This window comes from Budorcas taxicolor, chromosome 3, assembly GCF_023091745.1.
Source record: "Budorcas taxicolor isolate Tak-1 chromosome 3, Takin1.1, whole genome shotgun sequence".
NCBI classification, from domain to species: Eukaryota; Metazoa; Chordata; class Mammalia; order Artiodactyla; family Bovidae; genus Budorcas; species Budorcas taxicolor.
This window is the reverse complement of record NC_068912.1, coordinates 8,382,005-8,404,206: the sequence shown is the minus strand read 5'-3', so window position 1 is coordinate 8,404,206 and position 22,202 is coordinate 8,382,005. Positions and strand designations below refer to the sequence as shown.

Below are 22,202 nucleotides of genomic sequence, written 5' to 3'. Positions count from 1 at the left end.
CAAACTACAAACTTTTTTTTCCTTGTAATGTTTCTGACATCAGTTCAGTTCAGTTCAGTTGCTCAGTTGGGTCTGATTCTTTGTGACCCCATGGACTGCAGCATTCCAGGCCTCCCTGTCCATCACCAACTCATGTCCATTGAGTCGGTGATGCCATCCAACCAGCTCATCCTCTGTTGTCCCCTTCTCCCCCTGCCTTCAATCTTTCCCAGCATCAGAGTCTTTTCAAATGAGTCAGTTCTTCACATGAGGTGGCCAAAGTACTGGTGTTTCAGCTTCAGCATCAGTCGTTCCAATGAATATTCAGGACTGATTTCTTTTAGGATGGACTGGTTGGATCTCCTTGCAGTCCAAGGGCCTCACAAGAGTAACAATTCTTTTACATTCAGTCTTTCTGTTTAACATCATTCTTCTAAACAAAATAAGAATAAAATATATTTTAAAAATCCACTTTTGTTTTTAACTGGCACGTTTTCTCCAGTTATATTGGTTGTGATTACTGATATATTTCGGATTTATTTCACTATCCCATTTTGTACTTTCTTTTTGCCTCAATTTTTCTTTTATTCTTTTCCCACCTTCTTTTGGATTATCATGTGTACATGCAAAGTGAAGTACAGGAAATGTATATGTATATAGAATAAACTTGGAAGTTATTTTTACTTTTTGTGGCCAAGATGAAAGTAGTGATTCCCAAACTAGGACTTCATAGAGAAGTAAAAATTTCCCCCAAATGTTGGTGACCAGCATAGGGTTGCTAAGTTTTTGTTTTGCTAAGTTAGGAAATTGATAAAACAATCACAGCCACATCAACTCTCATCTATCCTCATCTTAATGTTATAAAAGAAGGGACATTTAAAAACAAAAATTTAAAGTGTGAAAAAACAATGTTGGCTTGGAGGTCATTTGGCAAGCTTATCTGAGATACACACACACACACACGCACACACACACACACACATATATATAGTGTGTAATCTCATTTCACTGGAAATCAGTGAAAAGTTGGACATGCACCTAGTCTGGAACCCATTATTACAAGGATGGTGGTGCAGAAGGAAGATGGAGATTCTATGTGTTGGTTTCAGAGGTGCCCTGGGACTTGGACAACAGAGAAAATTGCTTCTTATGAGTGCCTGGGTTCTGCGAAGAACTGGTGTTGTAACCTGGTTGGGTATGCCTGTGGCAGAGAAGATGCAGCTCAGGAAGTCTGGGGTTTTTTAATGGCTCAAGAACAAAGAGAGGAGCTTCTCTCCAAACTTTACCAGGCCCAGCACTGGCCAGAATCCCTAGGTTGATTTTGTTGGATAACGGCCCGTGAATATTTGAATCTGGATTATGTCAGAGTGAAAGTCCTTAAATTACAGGCATTTATAAACTCGATGGTCTGTCTGGGAGCCTAATAAGGTAGTAGAAATCCTTCTAAACAGCTGGAATTGAAGATTAGTTTTGTTTCACTATGCTCCTTTACTTAGATATAACATTATTCCAGACATGATTGGACATGTGATGCAGTATTTAAAATTTTCACAGTAATAATGTTATTATAAGTTAACACTCACGCATGAACGCATAAACTGCCTAAATCGGCAAAAAAAGTATGGTGATGTACTTCTCTGAGCAAAACCAAATGAACTCCTGAACCCACAGCATTCGTTTTGGATTCCCCCCAAGAAACCCATCTGTGTGGATCACAACAAACTGTAGAAAATTCTTAAAGAGATGGGACTACCAGACCACCTGACCTGCCTCCTGCAAAACCTATACGCAGGTCAAGAAGCAACAGTTAGAACTGGACATGGTACAACAGACTGTTTCAAAATTGGGAAAGGTGTAGTTAAGGCTGTATATTGTCACCCTGCTTATTTGGCTTATATGCCGAGTTTGTCATTTCAAACTCCAGACTGGAGGAAGCACAAGCTGGAATCAAGACTGCCGGAAGAAATATCAATAATCTCAGATATACAGATGACATCACCTTTATGGCAGAAAGAGAGGAAGAACTAAAGAGCCTCTTGAAGAGGGTGAAAGAGAAGAGTGAAAAAGCTGGTTTTAAACTCAACATTAAAGATCATGGCATCCAGTCCCATCGCTTCATGGAGAAATAGATGGAGAAACAATGAAAACAGTGACAGACTTTCACCGCCAAATCACTGTGAACGGTGACAGCAGGCATGAAATTAAAAGACGCTTGCTCCTTAGAAGAAAAGCTGTGACAAACCCAGACAGTGTATTAAAAAGCACAGACATTACTTTGCCAACAGTGGTCCGTATAGTCAAAGTTACGGTTTTTCCAGTAGTCATGTACCGATGTGAGAGCTGGACAATAAAAAAGACCGAGGGCCAAAGAACTGATGCCTTCGGACTGTGGTGCTGGAGAAGACTCTCGAGAGTCCTTAGGACTGCAAGGAGATCCAACCAGTCCATCCTAAAGAAAAATCAACCCTGAATATTCATTGAAAGGACTGATGCTGAAGCTGAAGCTCCAATACTTCGGCCACCTGATGCGAAGAGCTGACTCATTTGAGAAGACCCTGATTCTGGGAAAGACTGAAGGCAGGAGGAGAAGGGGACGACAGAGGATGAGATGGTTGGATGGCATCACCGACTCAATGGCCATGAGTCTGAGCAAGCTCTGGGAGTTGGTGATGGACAGGGAGGCCTGGCGTGCTGCAGTCCATGAGGTCGCAAAGAGTGGGACACGACTGAGCGACCGAACGACGAAGAGTCCGGTTCATTCACCTTTGGCTGCTCACGTTTTCTTAGCATCTTCCGGATAGAAACTGAGTCCTGTCTCAGATCTAAGCAGGTGCTAGTGCGGGAAAAGGACCCACTTCTCTCTGGGCTACTTACTTCCTGGAGGGGGAGGTCTCCACCAGTTCCTACGCCGGTCTCAACCATATTGGAGACACAGAACACTTCGAGTTTATTTTTCAGTGACCCGATTTGGAAAGGCTCGCTTCTACCGTCTGTCTCTGTGGCGCAATCGGTTAGCGCGTTCGGCTGTTAACCGAAAGGTCGGTGGTTCGAGCCCACCCAGGGACGGAGTGTAGCAATTTTGACCCTTGAGGCAGACCTGTCAGTTTCTCACCGGAAACCAATTGCATTAATATTGTGAAAGTCTGCAAATTTCCACCCAACCTGCATCCAACCTGCATCCAACCTACTACTGTTTTTTTGTTTGTTTTAGAAATTGAAGTATAGTTGATTTGGGATTTTCCCTTGCGGCTCAGCTGGTAAAGAATCCGCCTGCATTGAGGGAGACCTTGGTTTGATCCCTGGGTTGGGAAGATCCCGTGGAGGCGGGAAAGGTTACCCACTCCAGTATTCTGGCCTGGAGAATTCCGCCAACTGTAAAGTCCGCCTGGTCGCAAAGAGTTTGCCACGACCGAGCGACTTTCACTTTCACTTCCATAGTTGATTTGGGCTCCCCTGTGGCTCAGCGGTAAAGCATCCGCCTGCCAGTGCAGGAGAAGCAGGCTGGATCCCTGGGTCAGGAAGATCCCTTGGAGAAGGAAATGACAACTCACTGCAGTATTCTTGCCTGGGAAATCCCATGGACAGAGGAGTCTGGCTGGCTACACCGCATGGTGTCACAAAGGAGTCGGACACGACCTAGCGACTCAGCAACAATAGTTGATTTGCAGTGTTGTGCCAATCTCTTTGGCATAACACTGTATAGCAGTGTCGTGGCGCTTTGTGGCACTGTATGGCATTTTTCTGTATAGCAAAGTGACTCAGTTATACACATAATTCTAAGTTAATCCCAAGAAATTGGATATAGTTTCCTGTGCTGTACAGGACTTTGTTGTTTATCCATTCTCAGTGTAATTGTTTCCATTACCAACCCCAAACTCTCAGTCCTCCCCTCTCCCTTCCCTCCTCCCCCTTGGCAACCACAAATCTCATCTCTTTCGGTTCACTGTGTATTTTGCTAGCAGTTTCTAAACAAAGGGTGTGTGAGATCAGGGCTGCAACCAGTAAAGCAATTTTTACTTGCTTGAGTAAGGTTCTACTAAAATTGCATCATGAGACTGATGCTTTAAAAATATTTACCAACCAAAGTAAGTAAGCATTCATAATCCAAAACTGGATTCTTTTACCCTACGTCTGCCTGTCTTGCCTGTTATACTGGTATTCTTAACTTGTGAAACTGTGTTTCCTGACCCTGGGCCCTCAGTCATGCTACGTCCTGCTGGTTAACAATTTTTGGAGAATCTACCTTCTAAATATTTGAATAGGCATCTTCCTCTTCTGCCTGCTGATATTTACTTTCTGATCACTTGCCCCCTGAGTTACTGCAATAACCACCTTGCTGCCTAAGCAGTCTCCTGTCTTCAACTGTCCTCTTCTTTCCAGCCTCTAGAAAGCCAGAGAGGCTTTCTTTAGAAAAGTTCTGTTCTGCTTAAAATCCTTCAATGACTTGCAGGGTAAATGACAATCTCCTTAGCTTGGAAGAAGTGCCTTTCAAGATCTGGCCCCTGAACGCTTTTCTGTCCTTCACTGACTCTTTAGACTGCAACAGAACCAAACCACTTACTTGACCCTCTTCTCGGCTTTTGAATCATTGCACATGAGCCTTTAGACTGCAACAGAACCAAACCACTTACTTGACCCTCTTCTCGGCTTTTGAATCATTGCACATGAGCCTTTAGACTGCAACAGAACCAAACCACTTTCTTGACACCCGCCACCGCCCCCCGCCCCGCCCCGCCCGGCTTTTGAATCATTGTCCATGAGCCTTCAGCACCTCTCCTTTTTGCCTGGCGAACTCTTAGTCATCCATTACCACAACACCAAATATTAAGCTTCTTTTCAGCAGCCCTTTCTTCATCCTCTATTTATGCTTTTTATTTTTCTTACTAGAATGAAAATTGCTCCAGGGAGTGATCCTGGGTTGTTCATCTTGATATCTTCATCAGCTAAACTCTAGCTTGGGGACATCCTTGGTGGTCCAGTGGTTAAGAATTTGCCTTCCAATTCAGGGGATATGGGTTTGATCCCTGCCTTGGAAACTAAGATCCCACAAGCCCCAGGGCAGCTAAACCCCCATGCCTGCAATTAGGGCCAGCCTCAGCCAAACATAAGAAGAAAAATTTTTTTTTAATTGGCACTTAAGTACTAAGTAGATGTGAGTTGAATGTTTAACGTTTCCAAATGTCCTTGTCTCATGTCCAAATCTAATATCCCTATACTTCTAATATTCTTATACCAAACCTGAATTGTTGGCTTGGCATAAAGCTCATAGTTGACCTACTTCTTTCCTAGCTCTACCTTTTCTTACCTGCCCCATGCTGTAAAACTACCTCTAATTCCCATCCATCCTCCTATCCCAGACTACTTATAAAAGCTCCCCTTTGCCCAGTTGTTCCAACAAGATCTCGTGAATTAGCAAGTTGACTAACCAAATATGAGTTATGGTGAGATGGTTGTGGAGAGGAGAGGGGTTTCTCATTAGCTAATCTCTGATAAGATTTTAGGCAATGGGAGGACAAAAGGATTCTATCATTCATATTTTATTATCATGGTTTTTCCATCTTCTATCTTACAATAACATACAGAATCTTGTAAAATGCCTTACCAGAATCAAGAAATGTTCAGTTTAAAGCTTCTAAAACACAAAGAGAGATAGCTAAAACTTTCTTCCATAAGCAATGATTGACTTCACCTCTACTCCATTATTACTGACATGCTGAAGGATTTCAAAGTTTCATGATTTAATTCAGTAGAGTTTAGTACATGTAATAGTGGTTATCCAACATTTGTTTAAGGGTGATGTGAATAAAGCTGAATTAGATATTGAAGTGAAAATTCTGGTTTTTTATGCCCCTTCTCTCTAATTCTCAGTCTAAAAGCATCCTCATCTCCTGCTGACCCCTTCCTGTGAAGTTGTGGGTGACTTTTTCTTGTAATGCTTTCTCGGTTTAGACACTGATATATCTTTGTTCACTGGGCTTAATTTGGGACAGCAATATTCCTTCCAATGAGCTTGTTCTGTGTTTTCTTTTGCAAATCCTCCAACCCCTAACCCCCTTCCTGGACCATTTTCTACTCTTGACGTTGAGAGGGTTTATCATTGTATACTCACAGACTCACACTGTATACTTTTGACAGGGGCTCACCTGGAAAACTCAATCCTATCTCACTTCTGTGATTTTCTTTTGCCTCCACCATGGTTCATGTTCTAGGAAGACAGCCCAGGTGGTGGTCTGGTCTTGTCTATCCTGGACTGCCCTGCTCTTTCTCACCCACCCTCATCACTGGTTGTGCTCTCTTCCCTAGACCCCCAAATGTCCCCACAGACTAGAAGGAGTTTTAGGGTGCCTTGAAGGCAGTCAGCCTGCAGCAACAGATGTAGACCACCATCCAGCTGCCTCTCCACCACGAATTCTCTTATTTACATATCCATTTATTTTAGCACAATATTCATACGTCAGGGGTGATCTTTGAGAGTCTGTGTCGTTGTTCTCTCGGGACAGAATGGTTGGCATAGAGAAAGCAGCCATGTAGCTCTGAGACTTCTGTTTCTGGTAATGCAGATATTTACTGGTCCTTCACTGTTGGCACTTTCTTTCCATCAGAGCCTAGAAGAAATAGAGTTGGGTGAAGGATCCTCAGATCCCTAGTCTGAAGTGTAATTTTCCTGCTGCTCCCAGAGATGCCTGTTGGGAGATGGTAAGGCTGTGAAATTAGAAAGAGGTTCATAGATGTTGCTTTTATCACCCCCATGGGATGGAGATGCTGGTTTTATTACCTTCATTTGTCCTAAGGGCCCTTGCTCCACATGACTTTGCCATTCCTCCATTCCTCTGAGTTTTGAAGGTGTCTCTGTACAGAAAAATACAACCACGTGTCCACTGCAAACAGGAGTCCCATCACCAGACAGAAAGTGATTTGGTGCCAAAGTGGAAAGAATGACGAGACAGTTTGTGAAGTTCCTAGACCTGAGCAGAGGGATGAGAAAAAATGACATTTGTTTAGGCAGAAAATTGGAATAAACAGTGAGGTCACCAATGTGAAGTCTTTCTGACACCTGCTAAGAAACAAATTCTATTGAATGTGGGGGAGTCTGGAAGAAAGCCACAGCTTCCTCCCACCAGTTTTGGATTCTAGTGCTTCTTGGAATAGTGTTTTCATGTTTGATGGAGGTATTTGTAGCTGGGTTTTGTGTGAGATCATCAACCCTGAATATTCATTGGAAGGACTGATGCTGAAGCTGAAGCTCCAATACTTTGGCCACCTGATGCGAAGAGCTGACTAATTAGAAAAGAGCCTGATGCTGGGAAAGATTGAAGGCAGGAGGAGAAGGAGATGACAGAGGATGAGATGTCTAACTCAATAGACATGAGTTTGAGCAAACTTGGGAGTTAGTTAACGACAGGGAAGCTTGGCATGCTGTCTATGGGGCTGCAAAAAGTCAGACATGTCTTAGCGACTATACAACAGCAATGAGAGATATCAAAGTTTAAGTTGTTGTGAGGACACTGTTTTTTAATTCAGTAACTTTCTCTTGTGTCTCTTGTATACTCATTGTATTCACCCCACTCAAGGAAATCTAAAAAAAAAAAAAAAACAACCAACCAACACACGCAAGTAAGCCATTGAAATCTACTACTTATCCTACTTATTGTCAGAAAATATTTCTTTATCAAGGCTCAGTAACTAAGAACCTAAAATGGAAAGAGGTAGAATTTGTTGGTTCTCAACCTCTTAGCCATAAAGATTGTTTTAAAGTCATTCCTTGCTGTTGTCTATAAGGTAGTAAGATTAGAGTGGATTTTTAGTCTCAATTTTTAAAATCTTAATTGTGATATAATTTTGAACGTAAAGAATGGATGCCAGTAAAGTACAAATAACTCTCAGATAGTCTTTACCTAGCTTTACTAGGTTTGCAATTTGCCCCCATTTTCTTTATTGTTTGCTCTCGCTTTTCCTAGCTATTTGAGAGTATTTACTTTCAATTTAAATTGTGATGAAGTTATTTTTTATACAAACTATGGCATTGTTTTGTTAGACTCTCAGAAGATGCGTGTCTATCTTGCTGTCTTATTACATGTAAATTGTTTAGAGTGTATTGTTGTTGTTCAGTCACTCAGTTGTGTCAGAATCCTGGCGACCCCATGGTCTGCAGCATGCCAGGCTTAACTGTCCTCCACTATCTCTCAGAGTTTGCTCAAACTCATGTCCGTTTAGTCAATGATGCCATCCAACCATCTCCTCCTCTGTCGCCCCCTTCTTTTCCTGCCCTCAATCTTTCCCAGCATCAGGGTTTTTATCTCAGTCTGATTCCAGGTGGAAGTTTTGGGAAATTAGGAAGTCCAGGAGCACCATGGCAGGGCATCTCTGACCCTGAAGGATGGTGCTACGGAAACTGGAGATGTTTTCTAAGTGATTTGGAAAGTAGAATTCAATATCAGTTCAGTTCAGTCCCTCAGTCATGTCTGACTTTTTGCGACCCCATGGACTACAACACGCCAGGCTTCCCTGTCCATCACCAACTCCCAGAGCTTGCTTAAACTCATGTCCATTGAGTCGGTGATGCCATCCAATCATCTCATCTCATCCTCTGTCGTCCCTTCTTCTGCTTCAATCTTTCCCAGCATCAGGGTCCTTTCCAGTGAGTTAGTTCTTCACATCAGGTGGCCAAAGGATTGGAGGTTCAGCTTCAGCATCAGTCCTTCCAATGAATATTCAGGACTGATTTCCTTTAGGATTGACTGTCCTTGCTGTCCAAGGGGCTCTCAAGGGTCTTTTCCAACACCTCAGCTCAAAAGCATTAATTCTTGGGCGCTCAGCTTTCTTTATGGTCCAAATCTCACATCTATACATGACTATTGGGAAAACCATACCTTTGACTAGACAGACCTTTGTCAGTAAAGTAATGTTTCTGCTTTTTAATATGCTGTCTAGGTTGGTCATAGCTTTTCTTCCAAGAAGCAAGTGTCGTTTAATTTCATGGCTGCAGTCACCATCTGCAGTGATTTTGGAGCCCAAGAAAATAAAGTCTGTCACTGTTTCCATTGTTTCTCCATCTATTTGCCATGAAGTGATGGGACCAGATGCCATGATCTTAAGTTTTTGAATGTTCAGTTTAAAGCCAGCTTTTTCACTCTTTTCTTTCACACTCTTCAAGAGGCTCTTTAGTTCTTTCTCATTTTCTGCCATAAAGGTGATGTCATCTGTATATCTGAGGTAATTGATATTTCTCCTGGCAACCTTGATTCCAGCTTGTGCTTCATCCAGTCCAGCATTTCGCATGATGTACTCTGCATGTAAGTTAAATAAGCAGATGACGATACAGCCTTGATGTACTCCTTTCGAAATTTGGAACCAGTCAGTTGCTCCGTGTCTGGTTCTAACTGTTGCTTCTTGACTTGTATACAGATTTCGCAGGAGGCAGGTCAGGTGGTATTGTATTCCCATCTTTTTAAGAATTTCCCACAGTTTGTTGTGATCCAGACAGTCAAAGACTTTGGCATAGTGAATAAAGCAGAAGTAGATGTTTTTCTGGAACTCTCTTGCTTTTTCAATGATCCAGTGGATGTTGCCAATTTGATCTCTGGTTCCTCTGCCTTTTCTAAATCCAACCTGAACCTCTAGAAGTTCTTGGTTCATGTACTGTTGAAGCCTAGCTTGGAGAATTTTGAGCATTACTTTGTTAGCGTGTGAGATGAGTGCAATTGTGCTGTAGTCTGAACGTTCTTTGGCATTGCCTTTCTTTGGGATTGGAATGAAAACTGACTTTTTTTCAGTCCTGTGGCCACTGCTGAGTTTTCCAAATTTGCTGGCATATTGAGTGCAGCACTTTCACAGCATCATCTTTTAGGATTTGAAATAGCTCAGCTGCATTTCCATCATCTCCCCTAGCTTTATTTGCAGTGATGCTTCCTAAGCCCCACTTGACTTCACATTCCAGGATATCTGGCTCTAGGTGAGTGATCAAACACTGTGGTTATCTTGGTTGTGAAGATCTTTTTTGTACAGTTCTTCTGTGTATTCTTGCCACCTCTTAATATCTTCTGCTTCTGTTAGGTCCATTCTGTTTCCTTTATTGTGCCCATCTTTGCATGAAATATTCCCTTCTTATCTCTAATTTTCTTGAAGAGATCTCTATTCTTTCCCATTCTATGGTTTTCCTCTATTTCTTTGCACTGATTTCTGAGGAAGCCTTTCTAATCTCTCCTTGCTATTTTTTGGAACTCTGTATTCAGGTGAATATATCTTTCCTTTTGTCCTTTGCCTTTCACTTCTCTTCTTTTCTCAGCTATTTGTAAGGCCTCCTCAGACAACCATTTTGTCTTTTTGCATTTCTTCTTTTTTGGGATGGTTTTGATAATTTCCTCCTGTATGATGTTACAAACCTCCATCCATAGTTCTTCAGGCACTCTGTCTATCAGATCTAATCCTTTGAATCGATTTGTCAATTACACTGTATTATCATAAGGCATTTGATTTAGGTCATACCTGAATGGTCTAGTGGTTTCCCCCACTTTCTTCAATTTAAGTCTGAATTTAGCAATAAGAGTTCATGATCTGAGCCACAGTCAGCTCCTGGTCTTGTTTTTGCTGTCTGTATAGAGCTTTTCCATCTTTGGTTGCAAAGAATATAAGCAATCTGATTTCAGTATTGACCATCTGGTGATGTTCATGTGTAGAATCTTCTCTTGTGTTGTTGGAAGAGGGTGTTTTGCTATGACCAGTGAATTCTCTTGGCAAAACCCTGTTAGCCTTTGTCCTGCTTCATTTTGTACTCCAAGGCCAAACTTGCCTGTTACTCCAGGTATCTCTTGACCTCCTACTTTTGCGTTCCAGTTCCCTATGATGAAAAGGACATCTGTTTTTTAGTGTTAGTTCTAGAAGATCTTGTAGGTCTTTATAGAACCATTCAACTTCAGTTTCTTCAGCAATAGTGGTTGAGGCATAGACTTGGATGACTGTATTTGTCTTGGAAATGAACTGAGATCATTGTCATTTTTGATATTACAGAAAACTTCATCTGTAGTGTTACTATTACCAATCTCTTAATGTTGTTGTGAAGGGTTACCATGATTATCAGATTAAGTGCATGTAATGAAGCATTCAGCACAGTGTCCAGCACACTGATAGATGCCCAATAAATGTCAACTTGTCTTTGTTACAGAAGTGGAAATTGAGTTCAAGAGACTAACCAGCCACAGTCATATGGTTAATCAGTAGCAGAGCCAGAACACAGGTTCTGGGTCTTTCTGTGAAAAAGTGAGGGGTTACTGCTAGCTTGACTCTTGGCTAAAACTTGAGATGTGGAAGAGAAAGGGGAGCAGGAGCAGGTGAATAAAAGGGCCAGCATGATAGAGACACACAAGAGTGTGGATATTGTTTGAATGAGGTAAGTTAGGACAGGCATATTTATGAGCGAGGAAATGTGGTCTTTGCACCTGCTGTCATGTTTCAGAGTAAATGACATTTGTAAAGAAGTCTGTGGAATTGTCAGCAGTTTCCTCCCAACTCATCTACCCAGTGTGAATGCAAGATTCCCAGCACAGGAGTCCCTGGACCCTTTAGGGCCACACGTGTCTTACCTTGAACAATGATCTGCACAGACTCTGAAGACTCGTTTTTAGTCCCAATAATGCCCCTGCAGAAGTAGGAACCACTGTGTTCAAGTTTTGCTTCTGGAATGTAGAAGTCAGAATTCTGATGAAAATACTTCTTGCCTCTGCCATTCTGGAAATACTGGACCTTTACTACAGGTGTTTTTTTCCAGCTGTGACACTTCAGCTGAATGGGCTCTCCCACATTTACCACCCATTTAGTGGCCCGGAGCAATAGCCAGTCTGCAAAACACAAAGAGAACGCAGGCCCAGGAGGCCTCAGCATCCAGCACAAAGCTCTTCTGAAGATGATGCTCACCACCCAGGTCCTGAGGGACGATGGAACTCCGGACTGGGCACCGTCCTTATACAACTTTCTCTGGGAAAAAGACAACTGGACTCTGGATGAGAATTCAAGTCACTCCAAGAACTTTTGTCTAATGGGAGAGAGGGACAGACACACACATGATCAAAGCATAAAGTGAGAGCAGAGGGACTAAGTGATAAGGCAGGTGAGAAGCAAGCTGCAGCATCCTTCAAGTCTACATTTGAATTTTCTATGGAAGGTGATAAGGGGCCATTGTAAATTCTAGATCAAAGAGTAAAAATCATACTAGAAAATAAGGAAAGGTAGACTTCAGAAGGAATAGACGGTTTTAGGAATGCTGGAAGACTGTTGCAACCAGTCAGGAGGAAGCTTACTGAGTATCCGTAGGAGTGGCTACAGAAATTGTGAAGGTGAGCTCATTATAAAAGTCAGGAAGAGGAAAGAAAAGCATGCTTGGTAGTGCTGATGGTAACTGCTAATTTCAGGGGCCACAGTGTCTTAGCAAGACCATTTCATTACAGAGCACAGCCTTCAAGATGGAAACAGTTAATCAACAAAACAACTCTTTTCACAACTGCCTTGCCAAGTAACCAGATTTCACACACACAGAGAACTTGAAGTCATGGTCAGGAAGTGGCCTGAAAAATTTAAAATGATACTGCAGAGAAATGTTAAAATCACATGAGAAAACATTTATCAGAGAATGTTAAGTTGAAAAGAATATAAAACGTATGTATACACATAAAAAAAGAAAGAACATATGCTTAAATATTAACAGGGGTTAGGTATATAATATATATATACGCACATACACACACACATATATATACATAATGTATGTTGTATATACATACATACACGTGTGTGCGCACACACATATATAGTTTGGTTTCTTTGAGGGGAGAACATTTTTATTCCATTCTGGTTGTCATGGACTCAGTGAATTTTCATATACACATTAGTTAAACAAATATCTTATTGAGAACTTACTATGTCATGTCATGCAGATTTGGGACACCCAGATGACTGAGACACAGCAAAGAACCTGTGGTCTAGGCACAGAAACACATATACTCAGAAATAATTATAATACCAGGTGATAAGTGTTACAACAGGCTAAGAACAAAGGACTGCATGACCAAAGAGAATGGAGCAAAGAAATTCGGCCCAAAGAAAGTAAGCAAAGCTTCTCAGAGAAGAAGATAAGTGAAGTGGGTCCAAAAGAATGATCAGGAGTTGGCCTGGTGAAGTTAATGCTCTTGGTCAGAATTTAAAACTGTTCACACTAATTAGACTTCTAAAGTCAGTTTCTAAAGCCAAGTTTAAGACAAATGAACAACTCCCAGACTTGAGGTTTCTCTTGCTTCCTGTTGGTAATTCCCCATTTTATTTGGTCACAGGTGGCCATCTCTTGGGCTTCCCAGGTGGTGCTAGTGGTAAAGAACCTGCCTGCCAAAGCAGGAGATGTCAGAGATGTGGCTTAGATCCCTGGGTTGGGAAGGCCCCCTGGAGGAGGACATGGCCATCCACTCCAGTGTTCTTGCCTGGAGAATCCCATGGACAGAGGAGCCTGGCAGGCTACAGTCTATAGGGTCACAAAGAGTCGGATATGACTGAAGCAACTTGGCACACAGGCATGGCCATCTCTCACCTAGCTAGATTGAGAACTAAGTCAACTAAGTAACACAGCCAGGCGTAGGAGCCCAGAAAATCAGCTTCAGAGACCCAGGTCCATGGAATTTTGTTGCAGGTCCTCCTTCATTAAACCCACCTTTCCCTCCAGGCTTGTTCCACTCACATACATTATGGAGACGGGGCAGCCAAGCAGATAGAGTCAAGCTTACAAGACACAGCAGGGACCAGGCTATGTGGTGTGATTTCAGGGACACCAGGAGAGATCTCTGCCTCGACATACTTTTCCTTGCATCTAATGCCTGGATTTTGTTAAGACACAAAGACTTTCGTTCCATGATGAATGTGCAGGCTGAACATGTATCTATCTCTACTAGGAGAGATTTCACATTGCTAAATTTAGGCTGAAGTGTATATTTGAGTGTAGCGTTGATGTGAAGAGGAAATAGATATGATGAGGGGTGGCTTGTGGGGTAGCTTAGAGAATGTGGAGACTGTGTCTGAGAATGAGGAGACTGAGGTCCTAAAGTGGATTCATTAATTTATTCAATAACTGTTATAGAGCACTGATGTCATGCCCTGACCTTCAGATGACACCATTCAGGCTGTATATATTCATATTCTATGTGAATGTGCATTCTTGGAATTGTGCAGTCCAGCAGCCCTGTGCCTAGTGTATGCCAGGCTTTGACATTTTATCTAAGGCCTACTTGAAGCTAGGACTACAATTCTGATGTAATTCAATAGACTACAGATCATCTCATCTTAGTTTTAACTCCTGGGAACATTATTTTTTTCAGGGCCTCTTCTTTTATCCTTTATTGGTCAGTTCCCTTTCCCCTTCTCCTACTCACCTACGTGGACTTCTAGCTTCACCGGGTCACTGAGTGCAGAGAGGCCTGTCTGACACTCGTACTCGCCGCTGTCCTCAACCTTGGCATCTGCAATGATGTAGCTGGAGGTCCGGTTTGAGATGCGAGTCCCATTGTGCCACCACTCTGTGGAACTGTTTTCAACAGGGTAGTCTACCCAGCACTTCAGAGTCACATGGTCATTCTTGAGCACCCGGTTCCACGGAGGGTCTAGGAGCACCACAGCCTTTGAGGGATCTGTTGAAGTGTTAAGAGAATGTAGATAAGGGCAGAGAAGTGAGCAGGCTCTTTGCTGGTATTCCTAAGGAGGCTCAAAACCCATTGCAAACTGAGAGTTGGCAGCTCTGCCTTAGTGTTGCACTCAGTCTGAGCATATTGACTTAGAGACTTAGCTTCCTCCTTGGTAGGGCCAAGCCCACTGTGCTGGGGGAATTGCCCCTGCCAAGAATCTGCCCGCAATGCAAGAGACCTGGTTTCAATCCCTGGGTCGGGAAGATCCTCTGGAGAAGGAAATGGCAATCCACTCCAATATTTTGCCTGGAGAATCCCATGGACAGACGAGCCTGGAAGGCTATAGTCCATGGGGTTGCAAGTCAGACACAGCTTAGCGGCTAAACCACCACCACCACCATCAACTCCATGTCAACAGCTTCTTGTGCAAAGAACATTTCCTAACAGTACCCTGCAGCTATTACACATTTCCATGCCTCACTTGATCAATCCAAGACCATGAAGCAAACTCACCAGCTCCCGTGTCAGCTGAAACTGTAAGAAAAAAAGAATAAAACAAATATTGATGAGCAGCAGAGAACAGGGTGACTGGAGTGTGGTATTTAAACTCCCCTGCCCACCTCTGCCTTCAGAGGCCAGTGTACCCAAGAACCAGGATAAAGATAGCGGGGACTTCCCTGGTGGTAAGAATCCGCCCGCCAGTAAAGGGGATGCGGGTTCAATCCCTGGTGCCAGAAGTAAGATCCCACACACTTCAGAGCAACCAGAGCTCATGTTCTAGAGCCTCTGAGCCACAGTTACTGAAGCCTGCACACCCTAGAGCCTGTGCGCCACAACAAGAGAGACCACCACGACGACAGAAACCACCACGACGAGAAGCTTGTGCTCCACCACTAGAGAGAGCCCGCGCAAAGCAGTGAAGAGCCTGAGTGCCACAGTGAAGGCCCAGTGCAGCCGTTAAACAAACAAACAAGTAAAGACATCTTAAAAAAAGATGAATAGAGTGGGTAACGCCCCCATTGCCTGCCTTCTGGTTTCCAGCATCTGTACCTCCTAATCTGTTGTCTGCCCAAATCCCTGTTTTCAATACCCTTCCTCCTTGGTCCCTGTTCAAACCCCAAAGTTAAGGGCACAGGTTGAATATCTCTGAATCAAGCCATGGAAACTATCTCCACCCAAGTCCTCTGGAAAGGATAGAAATGAAAAGACTGAGAGAGGAGCATTGGAAAGTGAGAATGGGAGACAGATCTTAGGGACCACCCAGTACATACTAGTCAGTTTACAGCCAGAGAAGCTGAGACCTAGAGGAGTGAAGTCATGGAGACCTCAAGTCCTCTCCTTTCACCTCCTGATTATGCCCACTTCCCGTATCTCTAACCCCTGAAGCTGTGTCCTAGGAGCTAAATCATGTCTATAGACATGGTAAGGGGTTCTGTCCTCGGTTGAGGGTCTCATTCCTTGCCTGAAAAGAGATGCCTGCTGTGCCCAGGGCATCCTGTACTCTGCTCTCAGGCCAAGTGACTCTGACTTACCTAGAAGCAGCAGAGCTGCTGGCGGTAGCAGCTGCCACATGCTGTGTGTCAGAATGGGCAAGTCACCACGGATAGGAACCCTCAAGAGACCTAGCTGACTGGAAGAGAGGAAGTAAACAGCCTTTCTCCCCACCCCTAATCTATTACTCACCAGTTTTCATTTCTGGGAACTTCATCTAATTCCTGAATATACATGCAGACGAAAGAGCCCACTTCTTGGATTAGGACCCACCAGCGCCATGTTCGAGACAATAGGAGCCTGGGAATGAGACTCAAGAAGGAGAACACTTTCTGAGGGGGCTGTCTTGTTCTATCTCAAAATGTCTCACTTTCCTGCTTGGCCCAGACCCATCTCCAAGCAGCCAGGGCCTGCCTACAGAAAGAAAGAAAGAAAGTGAAGTCACTCAGTTGTGTCCGACTCTTTGTGACCCCATAGACTGTAGCCTACCAGGTTTCTTCGTCCATGGGATTCTCCAGGCAAGAATACTGGAGTGGGTTGCCATTTCCTTCTCCAGGGGATCTTCCTGACCCCAGGATTGAAGCTGGGTTTCCTGCATTGCAGGCAGACGCTTTACTGTCTGAGCGATCAGAAGCTACCCGCAGGAAGCAGTCATTGAAATCTTCAGTCATTAGAAGTGTCCTTCACCCTGATATTATCTACAGCAATATTTTCTTTTAAAATTGGAGATGTGTATACCTCTGGGATCTGTAAACTGCAGGAGCTACTAACTTAGTGGGAATTTGATCATGTGATTTGAATCCTCTATTAAAAGGCATAGGCAGTGGAAGAAATGGGCTCTGGGAGGAGAAGATACCTCCAAAGAGTTGGAAGGAATGAAGAGAAGGTGGAAAGGCAGGAAAGGAAGCAGGTGAGGTGAGAATTAGGGTGACTCTTCTCCCAGTGTTCTTAGGGCTGTGACGGGCCACAGTAGCTGAGGTTAGCTCGGGCCCCTCAGGGCCTTTGCTGACCTGTGAAGCAGCTCCTTCCTGGAAAAAGTGGAGGTGCAGTGGTTAGGAAGTGGTAAAGTTGTTAACCTCTTCTCCTCCTTTCTTGACGTCGCTCTGCCAAAATATACACACCCATACACTCCCCCACCCTCACCCCTGCGCTGTTTGCTCTCACATCAGTCTAGTTCTCAGACAGAAAATCAAATGGCTCTGCTTGGCCATTTCAGGCCCCCAGCAGGTTTCTGGACATCTAGGACAGGCCTTGCTTGGGAAAGCCCAGGAAGTGAGCAGCAGACAGGAGTGGGCCGGTTATGTTGGGCAGCGGTAGCATGGAAGCAGAGGCTGGCACGAGTGACCACTGCTTCGGACACTCCCTTTCCACTCCGGAGTCATATAAAAACTGCTCCACACATTTTCATTTCTCTGGAGTAGAGTTAATCTGTCCTCCCCCATTATCATCTTCCCTGTCCCCAACATGCTCCACAGCAACCCCTCCCCCACAGGCCCTTGGATTAAATGTCTGATTAGGATGCACGGTGGAAACGAATGAAGCAGCCATTCTAGTGTTCCTCGCGGGTGATTTATTTGCCTCTTCCAAAATCCAGACTTACTTGAAATCTTCAGGCTCCAGGCTGCAGCACTGTGGCGGCTTATTGGGAAGCCTAAAATCGAGTGTCTTCTGGGCTTTCTGTGGCTTCAGGGTGAAAGGCGGGTACCTCTCAACGCTCTCTGTTGTCCTTTGTTCCCTGAAGTGACTTTCTGCCACATACGTGCTGCCAGGCGTTCCCTTTATTTTCCTCCTTTGAGGTTTTATTTTCTTCTTGCCTCATTTTCTGTCTGTGGCCTTCAGTTGGAAGGAGGAATTGTCAGCTGTCGAGAGGATGGGCTAGACTGGAAGGAGAGGAGGGAGAACACAGGAGGACCGCAAAAGAGTGGGAACCATTCTGCAGGTTTTCTTGAACAGTCCTCCAGCCGACTGTGGTTGGGGTGGTAAGGATTGGCCTTGCAGTAAACGCAAATTTTTAAAAAGAAGAACAGATGGTCTTGGCGTTATCTTATACTGGAGTGTTTGTCTCTGTGCTTGCTTTTTCTTTTCTCCCTCATCTTTTTCTTTACTCCTTCCCTGCTTCTCTTCCTTCATGTTGAAATGGCAGCCACAGCACAAGGTTCTGAGATTACAGAGGTCCTCGATTATCATCCCCTGGGATTTATAGTTTCTTCTGGCTTGGAAAACTCCATGGACAGAGGAGCCTGGCAGGCTCCATGGGGTTGCAGAGTCAGACACGACTGAGTGAATGATCACAGCAGGGGAAGACTACCCACATAAGCATCTGAAGTGCTTCAGGAACTTAGAAAAGATTTGTGAAATTCTGTGTATCCACAGAGAAGGCAGTGGCTAATTCTGAGGGAGGAGTCCACATGGAAGAGAGAACACCTTTACTGGATCACAGAAGATAATTGCGTGTTCAGCAGGAAGGCTTTTGAGGGAAATGGGCATTTCAGGCAACAGCAGCATCATGAGCCAAGACCGTAAGTGAAATAGGCAGGCATGTTCACAGAGCTGAGTATAGCTGCAGAGGATTCGTGAATACAACAAAAGAGAAGCACAAGCTTTCAAAGGTCTAAGAGGGCTGGGTTTCAGATGAGTGTGGGATGGAATTCCAATTCTACTACTTTAACTTGCTAGGTCTCAGTTTCCATATCTCTAAAATGGGGCTAGCAAAAGTGGTACCAACCCTAAGGAGTTGTTGTGAAGTTTAAATGAAATAATGCATACAGAGTAGTTGGTTCCATATCTGGATACACACCTGTTGATGACGACTAGACGTGGAACACAAGAGGCTGAGGCCGTCTCTCGTCTCCTGACTTAAGTTGTGACACTCACATCCCCTGCAATCCTGTAGCGGCTTGTGCCCCTCCTCTGTAGTACTCATCACATTTGTGGACTGTAAGGTCTCTGAGGGCAGGGAATCTGTTCCCCTTGCTCATCATTGTATCCCCAGCATACAATACAGTGCCTTGAGTAGACTCCTGCTTAGTCACTCAGTCGTGTCCAACTCTTTGCAACCCATGGACTGTAATCCCCCAGGCTCCTCTGTCCCATGGGATTTCCCAGGCAAGCACACTGGAGCGGGTTTCCATTTCCTTCTCCGGGGGATCTTCCTGGCCCAGGGATTGAACCCACATCTCTTGAGTCTGTTGCACTGCAGGCAGCTTCTTTACTGTCTGAGCCACCAGGGAAGCCCCCAGATAAGCCATGTGTGTGGGTGAGTGCTTGGTCGTGTCCGACTTTTTGTGCCCCATGGACTGTAGCCTTCCAGGCTCCTCTGTCCATGAGATTTCCCAGGCAAGAATACTGGAGTGGGTTGCCATTTACTTCTCTAGGGGATCTTCCTGACTCGGGGATCGAACCCACATCTCTTGACTCTCCTGCATTAGCAGGCAGGCTCTTTATCAGTTGAGTCACCAGGGAAACCCTCGAGTAGACCAGGCACTCAATTCATGTTTATTAGGTGATCATAAAAGACTTTGTATGCCATGGTGAAAAATTTGGACTTTCTTGAACTGTTACCATGGTAGTTTTCACAAAACATGAAACTGATCTTCAAAGTTTTAAGCTGGGGAATAACATGGTCCAAGAAATAGGTTGGAGGGGAAAGAGATTGAAAATGGAGGAAAAACTGGGAAAGTTATTTTAACAGCTGAGTTGAGAGATGGGAGATTCTCTGTTAAAGAAGTGAAAATGCAATGGAAGCCTTTAGGAGAGATGTTAAGAAGGAGGAAAGGACAGCATTTGGAGTGGTTTAGAAGGAGGGGCTAGGTGACGCTCAGCTTTCTGATTTGGGTTATCAGGAGGATGGCAACGCATTTCTTGGGCATAAGACATAGAGGAAGGAGAGCAGGCTTTGGGAGAGAGAGATAATGATTTCAACTTTTGACACTGACTTGGAGATTGGTGGTGATTTTAGGTGAAGATGTCAAGTAGGCAGTTGGATATATGGCTCTGGAACTCAGAAGGGTCTGGAAAAAAGATTTAGGAGGCATCAATATGGTTGATGTTTTAAACTTTTGATAAAAGCTCTAGGCCCTCTCCTAAGAAAAAAATGCATGTATATATACCATTTTCCCTATAATTTAAGAGCCTCCATGGGAAGCCCATGTAGAGAGCATAGGTTAAGATGAAGTATAAAAATCTCTTTGTTTATAAGAATATTGAGTGAGAAAGAAAGGGGAACAGTGAGGAAAAGGGGAAGTGAGGGGTGAGGTGGGAAGGGGCTAAAGAGAGGGCCCGTGACAGAAACTTAACACTCAGCAACTTTGACAGGGTGTGCAAAGGAAGAATAGCTGACAAAGGAAATTGGGTAGGAGGGGCTAAAGGAGAGAGCGCAGCAAGGCAGCCCAGGGACAATGGATCTCGTAGGAGAGAGAGTTCAACAGTATGAAATGCTGTAGAAAACTTAAAGAGAAAGTTCTTTCAGTGTGGCCATCCAAGAACTATTTACCACCTTTGCCTGAGCAATTTCAGGGGCTGGGGTTGGGGGATAGGAGCTTGAAAACTTTTGGCTGAAGGTTGGGTAGACATGAAAAAGTGTTTTAATTCTTAAAATTCTATTTAGCATTTCTTTCTTTATCTACTTCTGGCTGTGCTGGGTCTTCGTGGCTGTGCACGCGCTTCGCTAGTTGTGACAAGTGGGCTACTCTTGGCAGTGGCTTCTGCTGGGGAGCGCAGGCTCTGGGGTGCCTGCGCTTCAGTGGCTGTGGCCTGCGGGCTCAGCTGTCGCTGCTCCCGGGCTCTAGAGCACCGGTTCAGTAGTCGTCACGCATGTGCTTAGTTGCTCTGCAGCACGTAGGATCTTCCTAAATCAGAAATCAGAAAATGTTTCTCCTGCATTGGCACACAGATTCTTTACCATTGAGCCATCAAGGAAGGCCACGAGAGTGTCTGTGTTATGAAAACATGCCTGGATCCACTCCTCTTCCCCTTCTCACCAGCACCTCAGTATTCCTTGGGGAAGCCCCCACTGTGAGTAGTAATAGAAAGTGGTGATTGCTTTTTATTGCAGAAGCCAAACGAGACAGATCTCCCCTCCGCCCCTCACCCCATCTTGGGCTTGTGTTATGGGCTCAGTTGTGTCTCCCTTAAATTTATATGTTGAAGACCTAACTCCCAGTACCTCTAGACTGTGACCATATTTTGAGATAGGGTATTTAAAGGGTCATTACATTAAAATGAAGTCATTATGGTGGACCATAACCCAGGATGACTGGTATGGTTATAAGAAGAGGAGATAGGACACAGCCACGCACAGAGGGAAGACCATGTGAACATGCAAGAAAATGGCTATGTACAAGCCAAAGAAAGAGATCACAGAAAAAAAGAAACAACCCTTAAAACACATGATCTCTGATGTCTAGCCCTAGAACTGTGAGAAAATGAGTTTCTGAGGTTTAAGCTCCCCAGTCTGTGATACTTTGCTATGGCAGCCTGAGATGACTAATGCAGAAAGCCAAAGAGCAGGCATGTGAGCTAGGCCTGGCCAGTTTGTCTTTCCTGGGATGCTAAATCTTGAACAAGTAAGACTTGGTCACGTATAAGGCAGACACCTTTAGAAGAGAGGGACACGGTTGGGTCCCAGTGACCACAACAAGGGGATTGGCTGACCTACCTCCAGTTGCCCTCCAATAGATTCCTTTCTTGACACTGAATATATCCAGATTCTGATATTGTGGCTTATTATCAAGAGCCCTGAGAGACATAGTAGGAAAGGGCAATTAGAAGATGATAAGTAGAAGGGGGACAAGGAAAGAAAGGGAGATGGTGTTTTAAGTAAAAGACTTGGACTTGCTTACAGGTCTTTGGGAAGAAGTGAGTCGAGTGGGAGAAGTTGGGTGCACGACAAAGAGGGAATATATGATGAAGCAAGCGCAGATCCTGAAGGCGTGGGAATAGAGCATGGGTGGAGAGTCAGGTCTGAGGTAGGTGTGGAACACCTCTCCCTCGGAGCCAAAAGCAGGAGGTGAGGAAGAGTCATCAGTTCCATTCAGTTCAGCCACTCGGTCGTGTCCGACTCTGCGACCCCATGGACTG

General features: G+C 44.2%; 1 protein-coding gene and 1 non-coding gene across 3 annotated transcripts; one reads left to right on the top strand and one right to left on the bottom strand.

The window, feature by feature from the left end:
• The first annotated feature begins 2,971 nt into the window (after positions 1-2,971).
• TRNAN-GUU (transfer RNA asparagine (anticodon GUU)) lies at positions 2,972-3,045 on the top strand. The gene has a single exon. It is a non-coding gene; the product is annotated as a tRNA-Asn (tRNA).
• Positions 3,046-5,582: 2,537 nt separating this feature from the next.
• Positions 5,583-16,234, bottom strand: LOC128044373 (low affinity immunoglobulin gamma Fc region receptor III-A-like). 2 transcript variants are annotated; one of them, XM_052636555.1, is made up of 6 exons: positions 16,166-16,234; positions 15,147-15,167; positions 14,385-14,639; positions 11,559-11,813; positions 6,755-6,944; positions 5,583-6,662 (listed from the first exon to the last, which is right to left on the bottom strand). In XM_052636555.1, exons 1-5 carry the CDS (start codon positions 16,203-16,205, stop codon positions 6,766-6,768), a joined length of 750 nt encoding a protein of 249 aa, XP_052492515.1. In that variant the 5' UTR covers positions 16,206-16,234; the 3' UTR covers positions 5,583-6,662; positions 6,755-6,765. The 2 variants fall into 2 exon arrangements, with proteins under 2 accessions (XP_052492515.1, XP_052492514.1); XM_052636554.1 differs by having other exon boundaries at positions 5,583-6,584; positions 16,166-16,207.
• Positions 16,235-22,202: the final 5,968 nt, after the last annotated feature.